Source organism: Xenopus laevis, chromosome 1S, assembly GCF_017654675.1.
Source record: "Xenopus laevis strain J_2021 chromosome 1S, Xenopus_laevis_v10.1, whole genome shotgun sequence".
Lineage (NCBI taxonomy): Eukaryota > Metazoa > Chordata > Amphibia > Anura > Pipidae > Xenopus > Xenopus laevis.
The window spans coordinates 44,529,539-44,552,339 of record NC_054372.1 but is presented as its reverse complement, the minus strand read 5'-3'; the positions used below and the strand labels follow the sequence as shown (position 1 = coordinate 44,552,339).

The 22,801-nt window shown below is 37.7% G+C and overlaps 1 protein-coding gene across 2 annotated transcripts in view; it reads right to left on the bottom strand.

Moving 5' to 3' along the window:
• Positions 1-22,801, bottom strand: part of LOC108706660 (F-box/WD repeat-containing protein 7) — a 122,719-nt gene that overhangs the window by 61,214 nt on the left and 38,704 nt on the right. Inside the window, exon 1 of one of the 2 annotated variants that reach the window (XM_018243264.2) lies at positions 20,191-20,503. The exons of the other annotated variant lie outside the window; for it this stretch is intronic. Coding sequence (XP_018098753.1) covers positions 20,191-20,346 — 156 coding nt within the window. The 5' untranslated portion in view covers positions 20,347-20,503. Of the gene's footprint in view, positions 1-20,190; positions 20,504-22,801 lie in introns of those variants that run through there. 2 annotated transcript variants of the gene reach the window in all.

The following is a 22,801-nucleotide window of genomic DNA, read 5'->3' as shown; positions in this document are numbered from 1 at the left end:
GTCCATTGTGAAATGCAGTTGTCTAATGATTAAACAGAGCCCTCTGCCGACAAAAGAGAAGAAGACAGCCAGAATTTCACTGCAGTTTCCAAGCCTTGGTATACTGGTTTCTTTTTCTATATATTACAGTACTTTTCACTATATTAGTGGGATCTTTGGAATTTGTTTGACCCCTCATAAGCACCAAACTGGGTCAGTGGCTTTTCTTGTCACCTATAAGCACTTATTTTTGTAGCTATACATTAGAGCCGCCAAGTAAAAGCTGAATGCTTTCTGATACCTCAGATTGCAAAAATGCAAGATGGAGCAGACATGCAACTTACAGCCCTCTAATAAAACTCCCAGCAGTCAGCTGTAAGATGGAAGATGTTGGGAGTTATGGGGAACATCTGGAGGGCCAGAGGCTTCCTCTGTTTTGTAGAGTTAATTGATTATTTAACTGGTATATCATTTAGAAAGCTGTAGAAGTTTAAAGCAACAAGGGGAAAAGTTCCTAAACAATCACAATTGGAGGCCTTGGGGTCTTTTCAGTCTAAAGAGACAAATGACTATTTTGCTGTCCCCTCCAGCAGTACCCTAATGACAAAGCAAGCATGTCTATAATTAAGTGCACTTACAGCTCTACTAAGCACTTCTACAAAACTATAGCAACATAGGAAATTCACTGCCATACTGTATAGGAGACTTGGTATAGATTTAGTGCAAATATACTAGGAATGCACCGAATCCACAATTTTGGATTCAGCCGAAGCCCTGAATCCTTCGCAAAAGATTTGGCTGAATACCGAACCGAATCCGCATATGCAAATTAGGGGTGGGAAAACATGTTTTACTTCCTCTTTTTATGACAAAAAGTTACACAATTTCCCTTCCTGCTCCTAATGTGCATATGCAAATTAGGATTCGGTTCGGCCGGGCAGAAGGATTCGGCCGAATCCGAATCCTGCTGAAAAAGGCCGAATCCCGAACTGAATCCTGCTATGCAGAATGCTGGGGACCTGGGGTATTCCGGATAACGGATCTTTCTGTAATTTGGATCTTCATATCTTAAGGCTACTAGAAAATCCTTTAAATATTAAATAAACCCAATAGGCTGGTTTTGCTTCCAATAAGGATTAATTATATCGTAGTTGGGATCAAGAACGAGGTACTGTTTTAATATTACAGAGAAAAAGGAAATCTTTTTTTAAAATTTAGATTATTTAGATAAAATACAGTCTATGGAAGATAGCTTCTTCATTATTCGGAGCCTTCCTTATAACGGGTTTCCGGATAACGGATCCTATCCCTGTATTAATTATCTACTTTAATAAACTACTATTATATTTCTTATAGAAGCTAGAATAGAACTCCATACCTTAAGTCTGTTAAAAATAACATTAAATAACCAATTGCCTCCAATAAAGATTAGTTATATCTTAGTTATGATCAAGTACTGTTTTATTACGACAAAGAAAAAGGAAATTATTGTTAAAAATGTAAATTGTATTACAATGGAGTCTATGCAAGATGGCCTTTCCATACTTTTGAGCTTTTTGGATAATTGTGTTCCATACAACGGATCCTAAACCTGTATTATTAACTTTTCATATTAAGGACAATTGAGCCTGACCCAGCTTTGTACTGTAGGACATTGTACTTGTTCTGATACCAATTATAACCTATATAATTTCTGCCATAAAGCAAGACAGGTCTGTTGCTGTTAGCGTTCTGTAAAAAAAAAAAAAAAAAGGTGCTTGCGAGGGGACATGATTACACTTTACAAGTACATTAGAGGACATTATAGACAAATAGCAGGCGACCTTTTTACCCATAAAGAAAATCACCGTACCAGAGGCCACCCCTTTAGACTAGAAGAAAATATCTTTCATTTGAAGCAACGTAGGGGGTTCTTCACAGTCAGGACAGTGAGGTTGTGGAATGCACTGCCGGGTGATGTTGTGATGACTGATTCAGTTGCCTTTAAGAATGGCTTGGATGATTTCTTGGACAGATATAATATCAAAGGATATTGTGATACTAAACTCTATAGTTAGTATAGATATGGGTATATAGAATTTATGTGAAGGTATGAATGGGTCTGTGTATGGATGCTGGGTTTTCATTTGGAGGGGTTGAACTTGATGGACTTTGTCTTTTTCAACCCAATTTATGTAACTATGTAACAGAAAAAGCCATATAAAATACACTGTGGTCTCAAACATATACTGTACACAGTTTAGAATAAGAGGGCAAACCATTAGGGAGAATAAAGCAATGTACATACTGTGCTCACGTATGTATATATAGCTCATTGCCTTGTGCTGCATTCAAAGCTCAAAAGAAGCTAAATATAGAGAACATGAATCCCTATGAGAAATGCACTGCCTGCACACATGGAACTTTTGTGAAAGGCATGATGCGCCTTGAATGCTGCCTGCTCCATTTTTGGTCTGTCAGGCATTTCACAAAAATGCTGTGTGTACAGGGCTGGCACATCCCATGGCGATCCATAATCACTATTTTTAGTCTATTACACAGCGTTAATTGGGATGGAGAACACAACACAGGGCACGGCAACACCAACAGCATACCTAGACACCCGTCTATATATGGCCTCAAGGGTGGTACAGGTATGGGACCTGTTATCCAGAATGCTCGGCACCTGGGGTTTTCCGAACAGATCTTTCCATAATTTGAATCTTCATACCTTAAGTGTACTAGAAAATCAGGTAAAATAAACCCAATAGGCTGGTTGTGCTTCCAAAATGGATTAATTATATCTTAATTTGGACCAAGTACAAGCTACTGTTTTATTATTACAAAGAAAAAGAAAAACATGTATACGAATTTGGATTATTTGGATAAAATGGAGTCTATGGAAGACATCCTTTCCGTAATTCAGAACTTTTTTTGGATAATGGGTTTCCGGATAACACATCCAATACCGGTACTCATAATAAGGGACTTACATGCAAATAAGTAAAGCAGAAAGACTCAAAAGTTGGGCCATAGGTTGCCATGGTGGTATAGTCAGAAAGGTTAGACGAAAAGAGGTTTCCTGTGTGACATACCGGTATGTCTTTCTGCCAAAAGATGCAAGAAATCCTATTTTAGATAGCTAGATGCCACAAAAATAAATCTCTACAGCCTACAGTCAAACAGCCTTTACTGGAAGACTGACAAAGTTGTGTACAGGTCCCACTATTATACACCAAGCAGTTGTCACTTTCAATAATGGTTTAAGGCTGAACTATCTAACAGCACCCCTGTCATAGGGCCATATCTAAAGGGTTGTTCATATGTTTATGTATGATGCAGACAGTGATGTTCTGAGCCAATTTGTCACTATGTTTTTCATTATTTGTGATTTTTGAGAGAAGGCAACTAAATTGAAAACGATAAAAAAAGAAAAAATGAAGGCCAATTGAAAAGATGCTTAGAATGAGCCAATCTATAGAGTTCTAAAAGTAAACTTAAAAGTTGGCCCACCCCTTTAAAGAATAAGTAAACCTTTAAAATAAGTGAATGTAAAATTGATGAGGGTGCTATTTGAAGATATTTTGCAATATACATTCATTATTTATTTTGTTTTTATTCCAAGATATTAAGGGATACATGTACTGTTAACATGAATGAGTTTTGTTACAACAGGGTCACCTGTTGGTCAGTTTCCAACCAGTCTGACAACCAAGTAGTCAAGGAAGTTGTCAGGAGAAAGAAAGGGGCTGCTCTGATGTTCTGCTTAGGAAAGATGTGAGAAAGGTTTCTAATTGTTTTTCTAAGCAGAAGAACGTCAGAGCAGCTTCTTTCTTTCTCCTGACAACTTCCTTGACAACTTGGTGGTCAGACTGGTGGGAAACTGACCAGCAGGTGGCGCTGTTGTAACAGAATGTATTCATATTAACAGTACATGTATCTTTTAATATCTTGGAATAAAATAAAGAATACATGTATATTGCAAAATTTCTTAGAATAGCACCCGTATCAATTTTACATTCACTTATTTTAAAGGTTTACTTATCCTTTAAAATCCATACTGGTCTATATGAGAGCCACAATCTGTTCTGCAAGAAACATAGATGCTGATAATATTACATTTTATATATACATATAAAATGTAATATCTAATAACACTTTGAGAATTCAAACCAAAGCATAAAAATTCTTCATTGACACATTAGTGAATGAAAATGAATGAAACACAGTGCAACTGTATCAAGCCTCCTTGCTCTTCAACAGCCTACAGATGTCACAGTTAGAGGATATCCCCTGATAAGCTGAGATTCCATACAGATTGCACACCCTGTGGAGTGCTCTTGGTTCTCTTCTCAGAGAAGAGAATGAGAAGAATTAGATGAAGCACAGCAGGCTCTGTTTAGTTACAGATCAGAGCGCTCACAAATGAGAGACCAATGAAACCCAAAGCAAAGAGATGAAGGCATGATACTGAGCATATGGAGAAGGAGCAGGGTCAAGGATAATAAACTCTGGAGATATCTGCAGCTGGCTAGTACTCAACAGCAACAGAAGACAACAAAAAGAAAGCATATATTTATATATGTATATATATATACACATAGAAAGTATATTTTATTCCTTTACATTATATTTATTATTAAATGTTGTTTCCTTCAGTCTTGGAATTATATAATCACAGCAAGCAGGCAGGAGCCATTTTGAGGCAATTTGTTATTAAGACAATTGTGTAGCACCCCAAAATCTTGTGTAAGCACCAGAATGGGGGACCTAATACCCTTGCACAGTGACTTACACAATTATATTGTTTTTGGGGGGGGGGGAGGGCGAGTGGGAGTAGAGCAGTGACATCCAGGAACTGCTGAATGGAAAGTGAAAGTAATTGACTGTCCCGCCTCTATGCCGTACGTAATATTTGATTGAAAGCTCAGATATTTAAACACCTTTATAGCAGGTACGGATGTTTAAAAAAAAAAAAAAAAATGTGGGTTCCATGTTTACTTTGCAAAGGACTTCATTATACAGTTATTAAGGTGACAGATCCACTTTAAATCTACTGTATGGGTTCTGTTATCCAGATTGTGTATTAGAAGCCAGGGATAGTGTTTCTGTAGACTTTTTTACATCTCATTTGGAAACCTTAAAAATAAACCTGAACTTCAGTTATGTTTCTATTTGACCATATGAAAGAGATGCTTTCTTCAAGAGCTAGATAAAGATAAAAACAAAAAAAAAACTATATCTGGTAAAAGCCATTTTTTTCCAGTGGAGCCAACAATTTACTGCAGTCCATGAACAGGTTTGTATTATCTCATATAAGGCAACATGCAAACAAATATGTGCATTTAGTTGCAGAATATGCTTTATAGGAAAGTAAAATAAGTACAACTCCCCTTTTAAAGGAGAAGGAAAGGTTAAAACTAAGTAAGCCTTATCAGAAAGGTCCATCTAAATATACCAGTAAACCCCCAAAGTAGTGCTGCTCTGAGTCCCCAGTCAAAAGAAACACTGCATTTCTTTCCTTCTATTGTGTACACAGGGGCTTCGGTATCTGACTTCCTGCCTTCAGCTTAAACCTCATTGCCCTGGGCAAGAGCATGCTCAGTTTGCTCCTCTTCCCCCGCCCCCTCCCTTCTCTACTGTAATCTGAGCCCAGAGCAGGGAGAGACTCAGGCAGGAAGTGATGTCACACCACGTTAATACTGCAGCTCCTATCCTAAACAAACAGAGAGTTTCTAGAGCTATTTACTCAGGTATGGTAAAACATTCTACAGAATAAATATAGCATTCTAGCTTGCACTATTGCAGCTAATCTATTGGCAATAAAATGCCTCCGTAGCTTTCCTTCTCCTTTAAAGGAACAGTTCAGTGTGAAAATAAAAACAGGGTAAATAAATAGGCTGTGCAAAATAAAAAATGTCTCTAATATAGTTAGTTAGCTAAAAATGTAATGTATAAAGGCTGAAGTGACTGGATGTCTAACATAATAGCCAGAACACTACTTCCTGCTTTTCCGCTCTATAACTCTGAATCAGTTAGCGACTTGAAGGGGGGCCACATGAGTCATAACTGTTCAGTGAGTTTGCAATTGATCCTCAGCATTCAGCTCAGATTCAAAAGCAACAGATATGACCCATGTCCCCCCCCCCCTCAAATCTCTGGTTTCCAAGAGGGTGACCCCCTGTGACAAGTTTGAAGTCCTGGATCATTGCTGCTATTGACAAGCTGAAACTTTAGGCTGGTGAAATAAGTTCTGTATATCAAATATGACATTTTTAGCCGTATTCATTTTTAGGGTTTAGTTCTCCTTTAAAGGAATGACATTACAATGTACTGTTGCACTGTACTGTTTAAACTGGTGTGTTTGCTTCAGAAATACAACTATAGTTTATATAAACAAGCAGCTGTGTAGTCATGGGGGCAGCCATTCAAGCACAGGATACGCATTAGATAACAGATACCTTCTGAAGAATCCCATTGTATACTACAGTGCTTAGCTGTTATTGGTTGAGTATCCTGTGCCTTTCTCCTTTCCCAGCTTTGAATGGCTGCACCCATGGCTATACAGCAGCTTGTTTATATAAACTATTATATAATGATAATATATATATATATATATATATATATATATATATATATATATATATATATATATATCTATATCTATATATGTATATATCTATATCTATATATGTATATATCTATATCTATATATGTATATATCTATATCTATATATGTATATATCTATATCTATATATGTATATATCTATATCTATATTAGGGTTGCCACCTTTCCCTGTGGCTCCAGCCGGACAGGGGGTGGTCCCGTGACGTCAGTGGGCGTTCCCGTGACGTCAGTGGGCGGTCCCGTGATGTCAGTGGGCGGGGCTATGACGTCGCGATCGCTGATTGGCCGATCGCGGCGTCAATCAAGCTAATCCCGCCCGGTTTTCCTTATTTGGAAAACCGGGCAGGAAGCATTGAACCGGGCAGCCCTTCAAAATACCGGGCTGTCCGGTTCAAAACCGGACAGGTGGCAACCCTAATCTATATATCTATATATATATATATATATATATATGATTTTCTGAAGCAAACAAACTGGTTGTACCAGTGCAGGGCAACACTATATTATATTGTCATTCCTTTAAAATACTTTTTTGGCATTCCTGTACTTTTAAACTCAAAATGATGTTGTAGGCATTTATGGGAGCATGAGAAGTGGAACTGTATTATTACAGGACAAAGCCATAAAGGGAATTTACAGTGCCATAAATATCAAACATGTAAAGGAATAGCAAGCCTGAGGCAAATACATGAGTAACAGTAACAACATATCATTCACAGTAGAAGGGTAAAATGTTAAACTGTTTGGTGCCTCACCTTACAAAGCTGTATTAGAAAAGTTTCAAGAGAGAGGTACAGGAAAAAGCAGATGTAAACAGGTGCAGTGGCCTCATCTAGACCAAAACCACCAGCAGTGCTTCAGATGTTCTGAGAGATCTACTGGAATTAGCTGGTTTCTAAAACAGGAGAGCATGTCAAGGCATCTTCTGAAAATGTTGCTTACGAGCCCACAGGCTATACATTTGCTAAGTAATACAAAGCATGAGCTAATGCCAATCAACAGATACAGCCTACAGTTTCAATTGAACACTTGGTTTTTAGGATTTAAAAAATAATTAAAATAACCTTTTGGGACTGGGCATCTGTTCTGGCACCTCAATCCATCAAAATAACTCCCCTGAACAATTGCGCTCCCCATTATATGACCAATAAAGTCACAGCTGAGCAGTGGGGATGTTGCTTGTGGTCCGTGACTCTAAACAAGGTCAGCTCTGTAATTTTATTGTTCCCACCAGAGACAGATTTTATATACGGTAAACAAATTTGGGATCTGACAACTCTCCTGCACAGTTCTGCTTTTGCTAGTCAGGCAAAGGGAAGCAGGAGGCATATCCTTACAAAGATGGATTTATTTCTCATTTAAACAAGTTTAGGGATAATCCTTTTAAAGTACACACACAGATCCCAGACTGAATTACAAGAATAGCACAAGGCAAAGGGACAGTAGATTTAAAGGGATACTGTCATGGGAAAACATGTATTTTTCAAAATGCATCATTTAATAGTGCTGCTCCAACAGCTGCAAAACGGACAATATATCTAGCCCCATGTTAGATTTTAAAATTGAATATAAAAAAATCTGTTTGCTCTTTTGAAAAATGGATTTCCGTGCAGAATTCTGCTGGAGCAGCACTATTAACTGAGCATTTTGGAAAAAACGATTTTTCCGATGACAATATCCCTTTAAATGAGAGACAATGCAATCAATTCAGCCAATAAGATTTTAACGTAAATTTCATTAGCCTAATCGCCCTATATAAGTAAAGCTATCTGCTGATTAGTAACTATGGGTTACATGGCTTGGGCACAATGTCTATGATTTATCTTATCTCTCAGTGCCCACAAATACTCACTTTTGCATTGACTTGTCTTCTGTAATGTCTTTTAGCCTGAAAAACTCTATAGCAGGAACCTCAAACTTGTTGCTCCTCTCATGATTCTGATCTACAGCTACTTTACAGTGAGGGCGTAAAGGCGTATTAAAGTCAGTTAGGGCAGAGACACACTGTCAGATTCCGGAGGAGATTAGTCGCCCTGTGACAAATCTCCTCTTCTTCGGGGCGACATCTCCCCAAACTGCCTTCCCCTAGTTTCCTGGGGAGCAACATGTTGCTCACGGGCAACTAGTTGGGAATCACTGCTTTAGAATATAAAGTCAGATAACTAGCCAACACATAGGGGCTGATTTATCAAGGGATTAAATTGAAAATTCAAATTTTTCATTTTCTTATGGTCAAAACTGTCAAATTTGATTATGGAGTTATTCAAATTTGATTTGAGTTTTTTTTTTAAATAAAAATTTGAGTTCGATTTTCGAGATCTATCATACTCTGGCCCTTTAAGAACTTGAATTAGACTATTCGCCACCTAAAACCTGCCGAATTGCTGTTTAAGTCAACGGGAGAGGTCCAGGGATCAATTTGGAGTTGTTTGCAGCCTTCCTGACATTCAAGCTTTTTTCCAGAGAAAAGAGCTGAATCCAGTTTTTTTGAATTTTAATCGAATTCTATTCGAATTTTTGGGTTGATTTATTTCATGCAACTTTTAAAAATTCTATTTTTTTTTTTTTTATAAATTTCGATTGGTCGAATTTTGAATTTATGGGGAGTTTTTAAAAACTCACGTGCATTTGAAATTCGACCTTTGATAAATGTGCCTCATAGATAATGAGAGAGACAGACCGGTAGATAGATCTGAAAGACTGATTCCAACAAAACCCTTTGAATAACAGATGCAAGCTACACAATAGGTTAGAGAGGTAAGTACTGATCAGTTTACATTCCCACTTGGTTAGTTGCCTACGCACAACAAAGTGACCTAAGATTTGCCTTAGTGACTCGACGTTTAGGTTTATTTTATTATAGATCACCCGAGGGCACCTACAATACGTGATGGTCACTAACTTCTTTTTCACCCGCAGATAAGAGAAGATGCCATTTCTGACAGTGTCCTTATTATTTAGAAAATGATTGGTGAGAGCCATATGAGTCTCTTATTCACACCAGTAGGAAGTCACAGCTTTCACACTGTAAAATGAATGTCACGTAAAATGAACACAAACAGCACTGAGCATTCTCTGTATGAAACCAACATTATGTGACTCATCTGAAACAGAGCAGCTAAGTGCCAGGTAAAGAAATATAGTACAGGTATGGGACCTGTTATCCAGAATGCTCGGGACCTGGGGTATTCCGGATAATGGATCTTTCCGTAATTTGGGTCTTCATGCCTTAAGTCTACCAGAAATTCATTTAAACATTAAATAAACCCAATAGGCTGGTTTTGCTTCCAATAAGGATTAATTATATCTTATTTGGGATCAAGTACAAGCTACTGTTTTATTACTACTGAGAAAAAGGAAATCATTTTTAAAAATTTGGATTATTTGGATAAAATGGAGTCTATGGTCGACAGCCATTCCGTAATTCGATGCTTTCTGGATATCGGGTTTCCGGATAAGGGATCCTATACCTGTACCAGGAGAGTGGTGTTTGCCAACCTTTCTGAGGGCATTGCTACCAGTACAGGTATGGGGTCTGTTATCCAGAATGCTCAGGACCTGGTGTTTTTTGGATAACGGAACTTTCTGTAATTTGGACCTTCAGTTTTCTACTAGAAAATCACCAATAGGCTGGTTTGGCCTCCAACGAGGATTAAAGGTGTAAAGGTGATACCATTATTGGCTGATACCAAAAGGTGATACCATTATTGCATGTATAGCAATCATGCACTTTTTGTAGGCCAAGCCTATTCAAGTGTTTGAGAGATGTCTGGTTTGTGCATGACCGTGTGTGTGTGTGTGTGTGTGTGTGTGTGTGTGTGTGTGTGTGTGTGTGTGTGTGTGTGTGTGTGTGTGTGTGTGTGTGTGTGTGTGTGTGTGTGTGTGTGTGTGTGTGTGTGTGTGTGTGTGTGTGTGTGTGTGTGTGTGTGTGTGTGTGTGTGTGGTGTGTGTGTGTGTGTGTGTGTGTGTGTGTGTGTGTGTGTGTGTGTGTGTGTGTGTGTGTGTGTGTGTTTTTTTTTTTTACTTGGTAAGGGCAGCACTCCGCCTTTGCAGCATCCCTCGGGTGCACAGTAATATATAGTATAAGCAAAAAGAAGACCAGCAACACCGAGATCTCTTGTGATATCAAATCTGTATTGTGAAATCACATGCAAGCCGACGTGACGTTTGGGAGTAAATCTATACACCTATGATTAAGGGATTTACTCCCGAAACGCGTTAGGTTCTACAGCAGCAACCCCAATAAACCTATTCCAGAAGTGCTGTCTGCCTGTTCTGAGTCTATTGGATGTTTGCAGTGGGGACACTGTTTGACAGAGCACCTGGTTAGGAACATGCGGTGAGCAGTAGCGGTCCCTTTCTTTTGTTCTCTATCTTCAGATTTTTATATATATATATATATATATATATATATATATATATATATATATATATATATATATATATATATATATATATTACTATCTATGTCACTTGACATTTTACTATTATATATATTAACATTATATTATATGACTGTACTATATATTTGATAAATATAAGAATATATAATACTAATTGAAAAGGTCTGATGGTCAGCAGTTAATCACAAAACCATTGTGCAAAGCATAATAGCATTCCCTATATATAAACCTATGTTGCAACAACACATACATTACCGGAAAAAAAAATTCTTCCTAACGTATCACACAAGAAGAATAAACAGGCACTTTGGAAAAAATGATGAAGTATATCTGCCCTCTGCTGGTAGCAAAGTGATAGGGGAACTGAAAGACATTTCTACACCACAAGTTTTCCAGTGCAGTTCTTTGCAATTTATATATATATATAATGTAGCCTTTTTTGGCTATAGCAAATTCTAAAGTCAATTAAAAGCTGTAGCCTACATGAACAATTAGATACTTTCCCACATGCATGCCTTAGTATATGAAGTATGCCATGTATGAGGAATGGTATGCATACCTTAAAAACCCTGTATACATTTTGTCTTGTGCTGTGGGGCCTGACAGTTGCCCACATAAAGATGCAACCATATTACTATGGGGTTTCCCATGAATTACATTCAACCATTATAAAATGTTCTAATCTAGATTGTATATTTTCAGTCTAAGGGATATTTTAGCAATCAGGGGCGATTCTGGCCCCTCAGCCGCCTGAGGCAGCAGCCATTTTCGCCACCCCCCCTCCCCCATGCGCTTACCTTTTTGCGCCTGAGGGGGTCGGGGGGTCCACGAGGGCGGCAGAGAGGGTCAGTACACTAGTGCAAAGAGCCTAACTGCGCTCGCTGTGCTAGAAGAGCCGGAAATTCGGCTCTTAAAGTACCAGGAGCGGCATTTTTGCTGCCCCTGGTACCTACAGGGGCGCTGCCACCTGAGGCGACAGCCTCAACTCGCATCTGTTAGCAATGCTATGCCTTGGTAATTTTATCTTTCTCAAAACATTTTGGCTACTAGAGGACATGATTTTCTAAGATGCTTTGTCATAGTAACCAGCATGACAATCCCAAGAAGTATAAAGAAACAAAAATATACTAACAGATCGGATTCTAGGTGCAGAATAGGTAATATACTGTACTCATTAATTACAGAAATGCGGAAATGCCAACCATTCTTAAAAAACAAAAAATATGTTCCCTTTAGTAACGTGTTTTGTGTTAACAAATGATTCACCTGACTTGGCTATGAGAGAGAACTATAATTACATTTCTCAGTTCTAGAGACATGACATATCAGCTACTTTTGGACACCTTTTCATAAACGGCCTGAGGCTGGTGACCTGTATGCCCAATAGCCCTGGCTCAGCTGGACCCCTCAGCATACACAGTGAATGCAGTAATGTTCTATGTACAGAAGAGCCAAATCAGCTCTCAGGCAATGGCTGTTTACAGCTTTGCAACAAGCAGAATGCTGTTAGGTATGACCTGAATCTAAAGAGTCTGCCAGAGCTGCAGGAAATACCATCTCCTTTCAGTAATCTTTGTAGTCAGTCACTGCCAAAGGACCACACGGGCTGGCTCAGCTTATTTCCCTGCATTTCATAAACAGCTGCCCATAAGCACACTATATACTAGAGCTCTGCCCTGACACGTAACAGAGACGGAAATTAAAAATGAAGTTTAAACATATCATTTGCAAACACTGATGATTTCATCTGGAACGGAGACACAACATCTAACAGCAACAATTTAAATTAAAAGATCCTTGCAAGATAAAAGGATTTACCTTCTGCAATTATTTTTAATGTTTTTCTCAAATTATTTAAACTTTAGGAAGCATACAAGATAATAAAATGTTCTATAATATTGCTCTGAGACTCTTGGGCAAATTTTTTTTTTTTAAATATTTTTATTTGTACATTTATTCAAATGATATACATAGCAGAACATTTTACATCATTCTAAGTATTAACAATTGCGGGCTGCTCTATTCTACATTTGTTGTAAGACGCCTGGGAGTAGTTCCCAGTACCTCTGCATCCAAAAGGATATCAAAATAGCATTACTTTATTAACCTATTTTATGCATAGGAATGATTATTTTAATTTGTCATTTTGTAGAACATTTGTATACAGAAGAAATAAGGTCTAGTTGTGAGCATAAATTGTACTGTAAATTTTTTATATTACTACAATAAGGGGCAGATTTACTTAGGGTCAAATATCGAGGGTTAATTAACCCTTGATATTCGACTGTTAAAATCTGTTAAATTGAATATCGAAGTCGAAGGATTTACCGCAATTAGTTCGATCGATCGATTTTTCTTTGACCAAAAAAAGCTTAACATTGAGGTTCGGTAGGTTTTAGGTGGTGAAGTAGGGGGTCGAAGTTTTTTTTAAAGAAACAGTACTTCGACTATCGAATGGTCGAATAGTCGAACGAGTTTTAGTTCGAATCGTTCGATTCGAAGTCGTAGTCGAAGGTCGAAGTAGCCAAAAAAAACATTCGAAATTCGAAGTGTTTTTTATTCTATTCCTTCACTCGAACTAAGTAAATGGGCCCCCAAATGTTTTAACAATAATAAACATTTACTAAAAAGCAAACTACTGGAGACTATTGGTCATTCTTTGTCAACCTTAAAGCAGTAGTTGACCTTTTCGTTGTAGTATACAATGGTTTGTTCTTAGCAAATGTTTAATTGGTATATGCTTGAAATATTAAAGTTATCTGGCTGTAAGGCGGTCACTGACATCATCATCCAAAAAAATAGTTAATTTTATCTTCTCATTCTATTCATTTTTCAGTCTGTCGTTTAAAGGACAGCGACTGTTCCCTGTGAAATATAGCAGCCCAAGATCATAGAAAATGTACCAATGCATGAGTGACTTTCACACATAATAACTTGTCAATGTATAGTGATATCCTGGGAAATTGTGCTAGGCTGTATGTGCCCAGTGATGGACAGTCTGAGCACAAATGGTTTACTGTGACTTTTACTCACTGATTTAAAATGAATGAGAAAAAAATTAAAAAAACAATATGAAAAAAAACATTTTGCAACAAGTGTTCTACTGTATCTTGATTGTATAATGTCATATCTCCCAACTGTGCTATTTTTCGCAGGACAGTCCCAATTTTGACAGCTCAACTCGCAGTCCTGGGTTTGTTACTGAAATGTCCCGACTTTTTGTTTGATCTCCTGCACTGAACAGCCGGAAAAAGATACAAGGTTTCTAACTTAATTGGATTTTGGCAGAGAGCCCACAATAGATACTTGGACACGTTTGTAAGAGTTTAAGATGAGCAGGTCTCTTGCGGTAACTGATTTGCAGCTTAAAGGGCAATTCACCTTCATCAGCAAAACTGTAAAAACACATAAAAATCACAGAATTGTGTTCAAGGTTTCCTAACCTGCCAAATTTTGTAAAATTAACATGGTAATTTGGGCGTGTGGCCACAAAAATGGACATGGTCAAAAAAAAATCAAAAAATAAGCATAAATCGAATCAAATATAGATATGAAGTCCACAGTGAGTGTAGGCCAGTGTGATTTGACATGCAAGGTGACTTAACAAGCAATATGAGCACAGAAGTGGTTAAGTGCATTCAAATAAATCCCATTTACTCATTCCATGCTAGTGTGAGAGTATAATTCTTAAAGTGCTCATAATGTTTTGGATGACTGCAGCAGAGATGGAATAATAACTCTCTGATTAACGCCTCAGTAACCCTGCCAAGAAGGATCAATGGCAAGTCTCATGGACTTCTTTTAGAAATCAATAAAGCAGCTCGGTGCCTTAATGAAGATAATAATTATCTTAATACATTTTTTTTTTGTCAGGTAGAAAGGAATACGATTTAAAATAATGCAAACACATTAGGTGAATCAGTTTCATTGAGCTACCTTAATGCTAGCTCCACATGCCAGATATGCTCTTCTATCCGTGTATTATTTTATTACAGTCTATAGACAATACATTGCTGGGAATGTGGAACTTTTTCCATGCAGAGGGAAGAATTTCCACTACACTGCATGTTTAAGTCAGATCCTAATGCAATTAACACAACATACCAAGAAGTCAAAACAGCAACTGGCCAAGTGTCTCCTCCTGATCATCCCTGGACTAAAGCATTCTACATGGCAGTCTCACTACATCAGCAAATGGAAGCTCACTGTAGGCTTTATATTTTTTTTATATGGGCCTGAAATAAACTGGATTTCTGTTTATACTACTCAGTGAAGAATATATATTTTTTCAGGAATATAAAAAAACAAATACCAAAACCTAGGGGCCCTACATACATCTTTTATTAAAATATATTTATATTTTTGTAATATGCTTTAAAGAAATCCTGTTCGGTCACAATTGCAAAATGATAAATTAAATTAAAGGGATACTGTCATGGGAAGAAATTTTTCAAAATGAATCGGTTAATAGTGCTACTCCAGCAGAATTCTGCACTGAAATCCATTTCTCAAGAGAGCAAACAGATTTTTTTTATATTTAATTTTGAAATCTGACATGGGGCTAGACATATTGTCAATTTTCCAGCTGCCCCAAGTCATGTGGCTTGTGCTCTGATAAACTTCCATCACTCTTTACTGCTGTACTGCAAGTTGGAGTGATATCGCCCCCCCTCCCTTACGCCCCCCCAGCAGCCAAACAAAAGAACAATGGGAAGGTAACCAGATAACTGCTCCTTAACACAAGATAACAGCTGCCTGGTAGATCTAAGAACAACACTCAATAGTAAAAACCCATGTCCCACTGAGACTCCTTCAGTTACATTGAGAAGGAAACACAGAAATAATTTTTCTCCTAAAGTGCAGGCACAAGTCACATGACCAGGGGCAGCTGGGTAATTGATAAAATGTCTAGCCCCATGTCAGATTTCAAAATTGAATAAAAAAAAAATCTGTTTGCTCTTTTGAGAAATGGATTTCAGTGCAGAAGTCTGCTGGAGTAGCACTGTTAAATGGTGCGTTTTTAAAAAAACATGTTTTCCGATGACGGGATCCCTTTAAGGCACCACTCTATTTTTCAAGCGTTCGGAGAAAATTTAACTTCCTGACTCTGATAATATATGCATGACTGTACTTAAAAGGTTTACACAAGGTTTACAAAAGGTTTATTTATTTTATATATTTATTATTTGTGTTTTTTTGAGTTTTTAAGCTTTTTATTCAGTTTGCAATTTCAGCAAAATTACTCTAGCAACTATACATTGATTTAAATACAATTAGGAACAGGAGAGGGCCTGAATAAAAAGGAGCAATAACAATACATCTGTAGCTTTACAGAGCATTTGCTTTTTAGATAGGGTCAGTGATCCATATTTAAAAGCTGGAAGAAGAAATAATTCAAATACTATAAAAAAAGAAAAAAATGACGGCTGACTGAAAAGTTGCTTAGAATTTCTTTAGGATATTTCTTTAAAATACTGAACGTTAACGCACAGGTGAACCACCCCCATCAGGAATCACAGGGCCCAATATTTCTAAATTAGAAGTAAATTAGAAGGGCCCAGGGGGGCCCCACTGGGGACTTTGATTATTATTGTATCAGTTACTTGGACACCTAGGCAAAGGGCATATATGAAATAAACACAAATTCTTATGGAATTCAACAAGGTAGTATCTATACTTATATTAGACATGTATCCTACTTACAATCTACAAAGTGAGAGTCGGAATGAATGTGTATAACCATCTAATATGGTGCTGCTAATTATACACCGCACAGTATATATTGCAGTGTTGTTTAGGGACAATGGGTCGCAGTCCTAGAGTATTTGCAATCTGCTCCCTGAGGTGCAAATTTATTAAGTGACCAAAAGTTGCAGGGAATTAATAAAAAATGCACTGCTAAGAAGGCAAGCAAATATCAAGATATGGGCAACATATACAGCATCTAAAGAAGGACTTTTTAAGCAGTTAAAAATGAACATGCTTACAGTGTGCAGCAATAATGTCGGGAGGTTCTTTCCCCTGAAAAGCTCTCTATAACGCTGCTTCTGTGATAGAACTTTAAGTCCCGGTTAAGCCAAATGGGCACTGGCTGGGCTAGAGGGTGATGTTTGAACTTCCTCCCAAGTATAACCAATCCTACTGCAGCTTTACTAGGATGTAAAGCTCTGAGATAAAAAGAAAAGTACACAGAGCTTTGCAAGGGAAAGAACATCCATTGTTGGCTGGGGCCCACCAAGAGATCTTCTGTTACTCCCATTTCAATATTACAATTTGTTGTGTAGGCATTAGAGACTGGTTCTTTGCACCGGTCTACAGCTTGTATTCTCTCTTTAGCACACGGGCAGATTTGGGGAGATTAAGTCGCCTGGCGACTAATCGCCTCTTCTTCGGGGCGAAAATCACCTTGAACTGCCTTCCCCCTGCATTCTGCCTGCTAAAATGAAAAATTGCCTGCAGCACTGCACTCGCGGCGCTTCCTCGTGAGGCAACTTCAGGCGACTTCGGAAATCGAATCGCCGCGAGTGCATTGCCGCAGGCGATTTTTCATTTTAGCAGGCGGAAGAATTGACGCCCTGAAGAAGAGGAGATTAGTTGCCAGGCGACAAAATCTCCCCGAATCTGCTCGTGTGCTTAAGCCCTAAGGCTCCAGTTTCCCAACTCACTTCCGGATCATAGGGTTGTTCTGGGATAAAATACGCTATAAGCGGAAATAGTTGATGAGTTTTTAAAAACTCAAATGAATTTAAAAATTCGACCTTTGAGAAATGTGCCTCTAAAAACTTTTTCCGACATGACTCGGTACCACACTATATAGTATATACCACAGACTATGTAAATATATACCACATCCTATGTATGTGTGTGTGTGTATATGTAAAAAAGAGTTGGAGAGCAACGCAAGCATGAAAAAAGTCCATGGGGATGTCAAATAAGGACTGTTACTGGCTGTTTGGTAGCCCCTATATAGACTGGTAGCCTACAGGAGACTCTGTTTGGCAGTACACCTGGTTTCTATGTAACCAAAACTTGCCTCCAAGCCAGGAATTCAAAAATAAGCAGCTGCTTTGATGCCACTGAGAGCAACATTCAAGGGGTTGGTGAGCAACATGTTGCTCACGAGCTTCTGGTTGGGGACCACTGATCTAGACAAATTGTTTAATAGTATTGAAACAACTTTTTCAAATCTGGTTGGACTAGATAAGTGTCCCTGTGCCCTATGTTTTGTGAATTGTGTATACCAAGTAGTCCTCGCCATGGCTAGCCCCATATATCGCTTCTTTCTCACAAATGACTTGCATATTACAGATGGCAGGCTATGTGCCGCATGACCAATTATAGTCAAGAGCTTGATGGAAGCTCAATATAACTAATGCAGGAGATGTACGGGGCTAAAGAGGCAGATCCCATAACATGAGTATTTTTATATCTCACATTCACGCCACCCATTTTCTACATGATAGAGCAAAATAACGCAGAGGGAAAATGAACAACGGTACATTTTGCAGCTCTTTTCTATTATAAGGCTCTAAGACTAGTCCTATGCCACTTGCTTAAGAAAAAGTCAAAACTTAGGTGACAGAGCACTCTAAAACAAGTTTTTTTATGACTTTATCAGAGCACAGTTTTTTTATGAGGCAGGAGGAGGCAATAAAGCATAGCTAGCCAGGAGAGCATTTCAGGATTATGCTAAAAAAAAAAAAATCTAAATTTTCTACAAAATGGTCACGTTGAGGCACGAGTGTATTACAAGCTGCCTATATCATTAATGTGTTTATTTTGCAGGAGAACAGCTCTATTCACAGTAATGATTAGAAAAACTCCTTGAGGCTGAGAGGCAGAGAAGAGGCATCACACAAAGCAAATTATGATAATATGCGCATACATTTCATGTCATGGTTTATTTACATATTTATTATGTATGCGCAGAGTCCTCAGCCCTTCATTGGGATGTAAAATAAAATGCAATCGCGACTTATCTTCTCAGTAACCAGTACTATTAATCCCAGGTTAGACAAACAGCAAGAGATTTCACATGTATGAAACATTTCATTAGTACATGCAGACTCAACAAGCTCTGAACTCACAAAATTACAGATGTCTTTGCTATGGGCACAACAAAAGATTGCAGGCCTTAGCACAAACAGACAAACTTTGTGTAATATACAATCCAATTAGGGAAAATGATTTATTCAAGTTGTACGTTTTTATATATAACCCAGTGTATAAAGACCAGTCCAAAGACCTAACACACACCATCCATCAGTTAGTTGAAGATTAGATCATCTACCTGGGTGCTACCTTAAAAAGCTGTATTATTCACTATCCAAGAAGAAAGGTGCACACCAGGATTTTTAATAAGTTAAAACTTCATATTTATTAAATAAATTAAATACATTTTAATTTATTTAATAAACATGAAGTTTTAACTTATAAATCCTGGTGTGCACCTTTCTTCTTGAATAGTAAATATAGATATAGATATAGTCCCTTTCTTAATGATATAAAATGTATATAACAAACTTGCAGTTGTAGGGTCTGTAGATGCTTTACAATATTTTTTCTAAAAGAACTAGTTCACTTTCTAAGACCTGAGAGTGTTTATATATATTTATATATATATACATATATATATATATATTCCTAAAAATATTGTAAAGCATCTACAAACCTTACAACTGCAAGTTTATGTTATATCATATTAAGAAAGGGACGTGAATTGCGAAACGTCATGTATTTTTGTATGCAGCTAAATACATGTACATATATGTGTGTGTATATATACATACATACACACACTTTGCAATCTTTCAAGACTTTTGGAAAGAAAGACACGAAGCGGCTGGGATTATCTATATTTAAACTATATCGCATGCGTTGCATAGTGATTTGCTATTTTTATTTGGACGTGCTGCAAAGTGGTTAACAGATCTACTTGTACAGAATTATAAACTGAAAAAAGTTCAAGGAACTGATTATTTTTGTATGCAGCTTTTTAATCTTTTCAATACAAATGGACTTTTAGTAGTTACGAAATTTAGATTTAAAAAAAAAAAAGGAATTATGCAATTTTGGTTAATCCTTACATTAGCAGTGCAGTGAATGTAAGAGAAAGAAAAAATATACCGCTCATACAATAAAAATATACTGTTCAAACTATAATTAGCTAATTGCTAGAAACACCGTTTTTGGGTACTTACCCGCCTGCGACAAAACGGCAGCCCATGAGCAATGATACTGATGCAAAATGTCTTCATGACAGTTTGGTGCGGCAAAGTGTCTTTATTTGCTTTAAGATCGATAGGAACCAAGTCATAATTTAGAGCTGCTTTCTCTGCCTTGGACATCCTTGACATGCTTAGTTTTTATTAGCAAAATCGTATCTGCATTGTCATACAGCTTTTGCTTTGGATCGGCCTTAAGTAGGAAGCAGAAGACACGTACACACAGGCCTCGGTCCCTCTGCCTTTCAAGTTCTTCCACTGAAGCCCTGACCTATGTGGGGCTTGGTGAACTGAACACTGTCCTAGTATAGCAAGGAATTATAAACTCCAAATGTGAAGGCAGACTGCTCCCGTCACTCAAACAGCTGGTGGACCCTCCCAGACCAAAAGAAGCAGGCACATAATATAAAAGGGGATGATTTGCATGTACTGACTATGCATTAGCAAGGCTGTTATACACTTATTTAAAAACATTCCATTTCTGGGGGGGGGGATGTGCACTGTTTATAAAAGGGAATTGTTCTACTGGACATGAAGGGGCAGATTTATTAAGAGTCTAATTGAAATTTTGAATTCTTATTTTGAATTGTGAATTATCCAAACTTCGAGATTTATCAAACTCCGGCCCTTTAAAAATTCAAATTGAACTATTTGGCACCTAAAACCTGCCAAGTTTATGTATAAGTCAACCGGAGAGATCCAGGGACCAATTTGGACATCGAATCGAGTTTTGTCTAATTCGATTCGAATTGGATTTCAGTTTTCGAGTCTGTAAAATATTTGCGAGTTTTAGATATTCAATTTTTTTATTAAATAACCATCCCTGTGTCCTTGGTGAAACTTGTTATCACTGTGCACCAAACTAAATTGAAAATAAGGATGCACCGAATCCAAGATTCAGCCGAATACCGAACAGAATCCTAATTGGCATATGCAAATTAGGGGATGGGAAAACATTTTTTACTTCCTTGTTTTGTGACAAAAAGTCAAAAGATTTTCCTCCCGCCCCTAACTTGCATATCGAATATCTAAAACTCGCACAAATTTTACCAAAATCTAACATCCAATTCGAATTGAATTCGAGAAAACTTGATTCTAGTTTATTCTCTGTAAAAAAAAAAAAAATCTAAAGTTTGCATATGCAAATTAGGGTTCAGATTCAGTTTGGCCTGGCAGAAGGATTAGGCCGAATCTGAATCCTGCTGAAAAAGGAAGAATCTTGGCCGAATCCCGAACTGAATCCTGGATTCGGTGCATCCCTAATTGACAGCTCTGTGGGCTAGTGACTCGCGCTTGAAAAACTCTGAGAATTGCATTGTGTACAGTAATTAGTACTATGTCAAAGTAACTGTAATAAAACATACATGTATGGAGGGAAATGGAGCTAAAGTAAAAAAAAAAAAATGAATACAACTGCTGCACTATACAGAATAAATTCCATATTGAAATATATGGGGATTTTGGACAATACAGACAAGTTTTGTTTACTGCACTGATTTTATTTACTTATCTGAGAACTAAAGAGGCAGTTCCTCAAACCAAATCAGACTTAATTTCAATATATAAACAAGTGCCAATAATCAGTGGTCTCTGGTGCCCTCATGTGGTTGAACTGAATGTTCAAAAATGTATGATAAAGATGCAAGAGAAAATATTTATGTGTATAATAAAATACATTTTTAGAAGTATCATTTGTTAGGTTATAATCGGTACTAAGTGAGTATCACATGACTCATTGAAACATGTTTTATAAAATGAAAATGATGAGGCTATTAGATGTCACCTTAGAGATCCATGGGCTTCAGCCTAATGTAAATCCACACAATCGCTTTACTTTAAAAACACAATATTACCATTAAATATTTTAAATATACAACACTGACTTCTTATAAATGACTTATTTAGGGTGCAATCAGAATGATCTCTGCAGCACAGTTATCCCACTCGCTGCCTGATTTAAAAGCATTTCAGTTATGCCATTTCAGGTTGGAAGATATGCATTTTTGGACATTTGTGGAATGCTCTCCCAACCTTTTTCAATGATCCTATGCCAGACTTCAGTGGTGACCAGCTGTTGGAGACGAGAGGACAAAAAAAAAAAATGAAGACGACAGTTGCTCCTAAAGGAATGCAGTCGCTCATTAGTTACTTATGCTGTGGCAGCACCTTCTGCCTAAACTATTCCCAGAATGGCATTGCTCAACAGGTAGCTTCATCATTCCACAAATTACACATAATACGATGTGGGTTTAGTATGTGTGAGTGGAAAATGGTGGGAAGTGCTAGCAAATGTTTGCTGGAGAGGTCAAAGAAAAGATCTGGTGAAAGTTGCCTAATATAGAAGGGGCATAGCTGTCTCAGGACCTTTCACTGGGTTGTTCTCTTAGGGTAAGGGCACACGCTGCTATTTCGGGAGATTAGTCGCCCAGTGACAAATCGCTTCTTCTTCGGGTGACTAACCTACCAGAACTACTTTCCCGCTGGCTAGAATGGCACTCCGGGCACTTAGTTTTCCGAAGTCGCCCATAGTTGCCTCACAGGGAGACTTTGGGCGACTTCGGAAAGCCGAAGTGATCCGACTGCCATC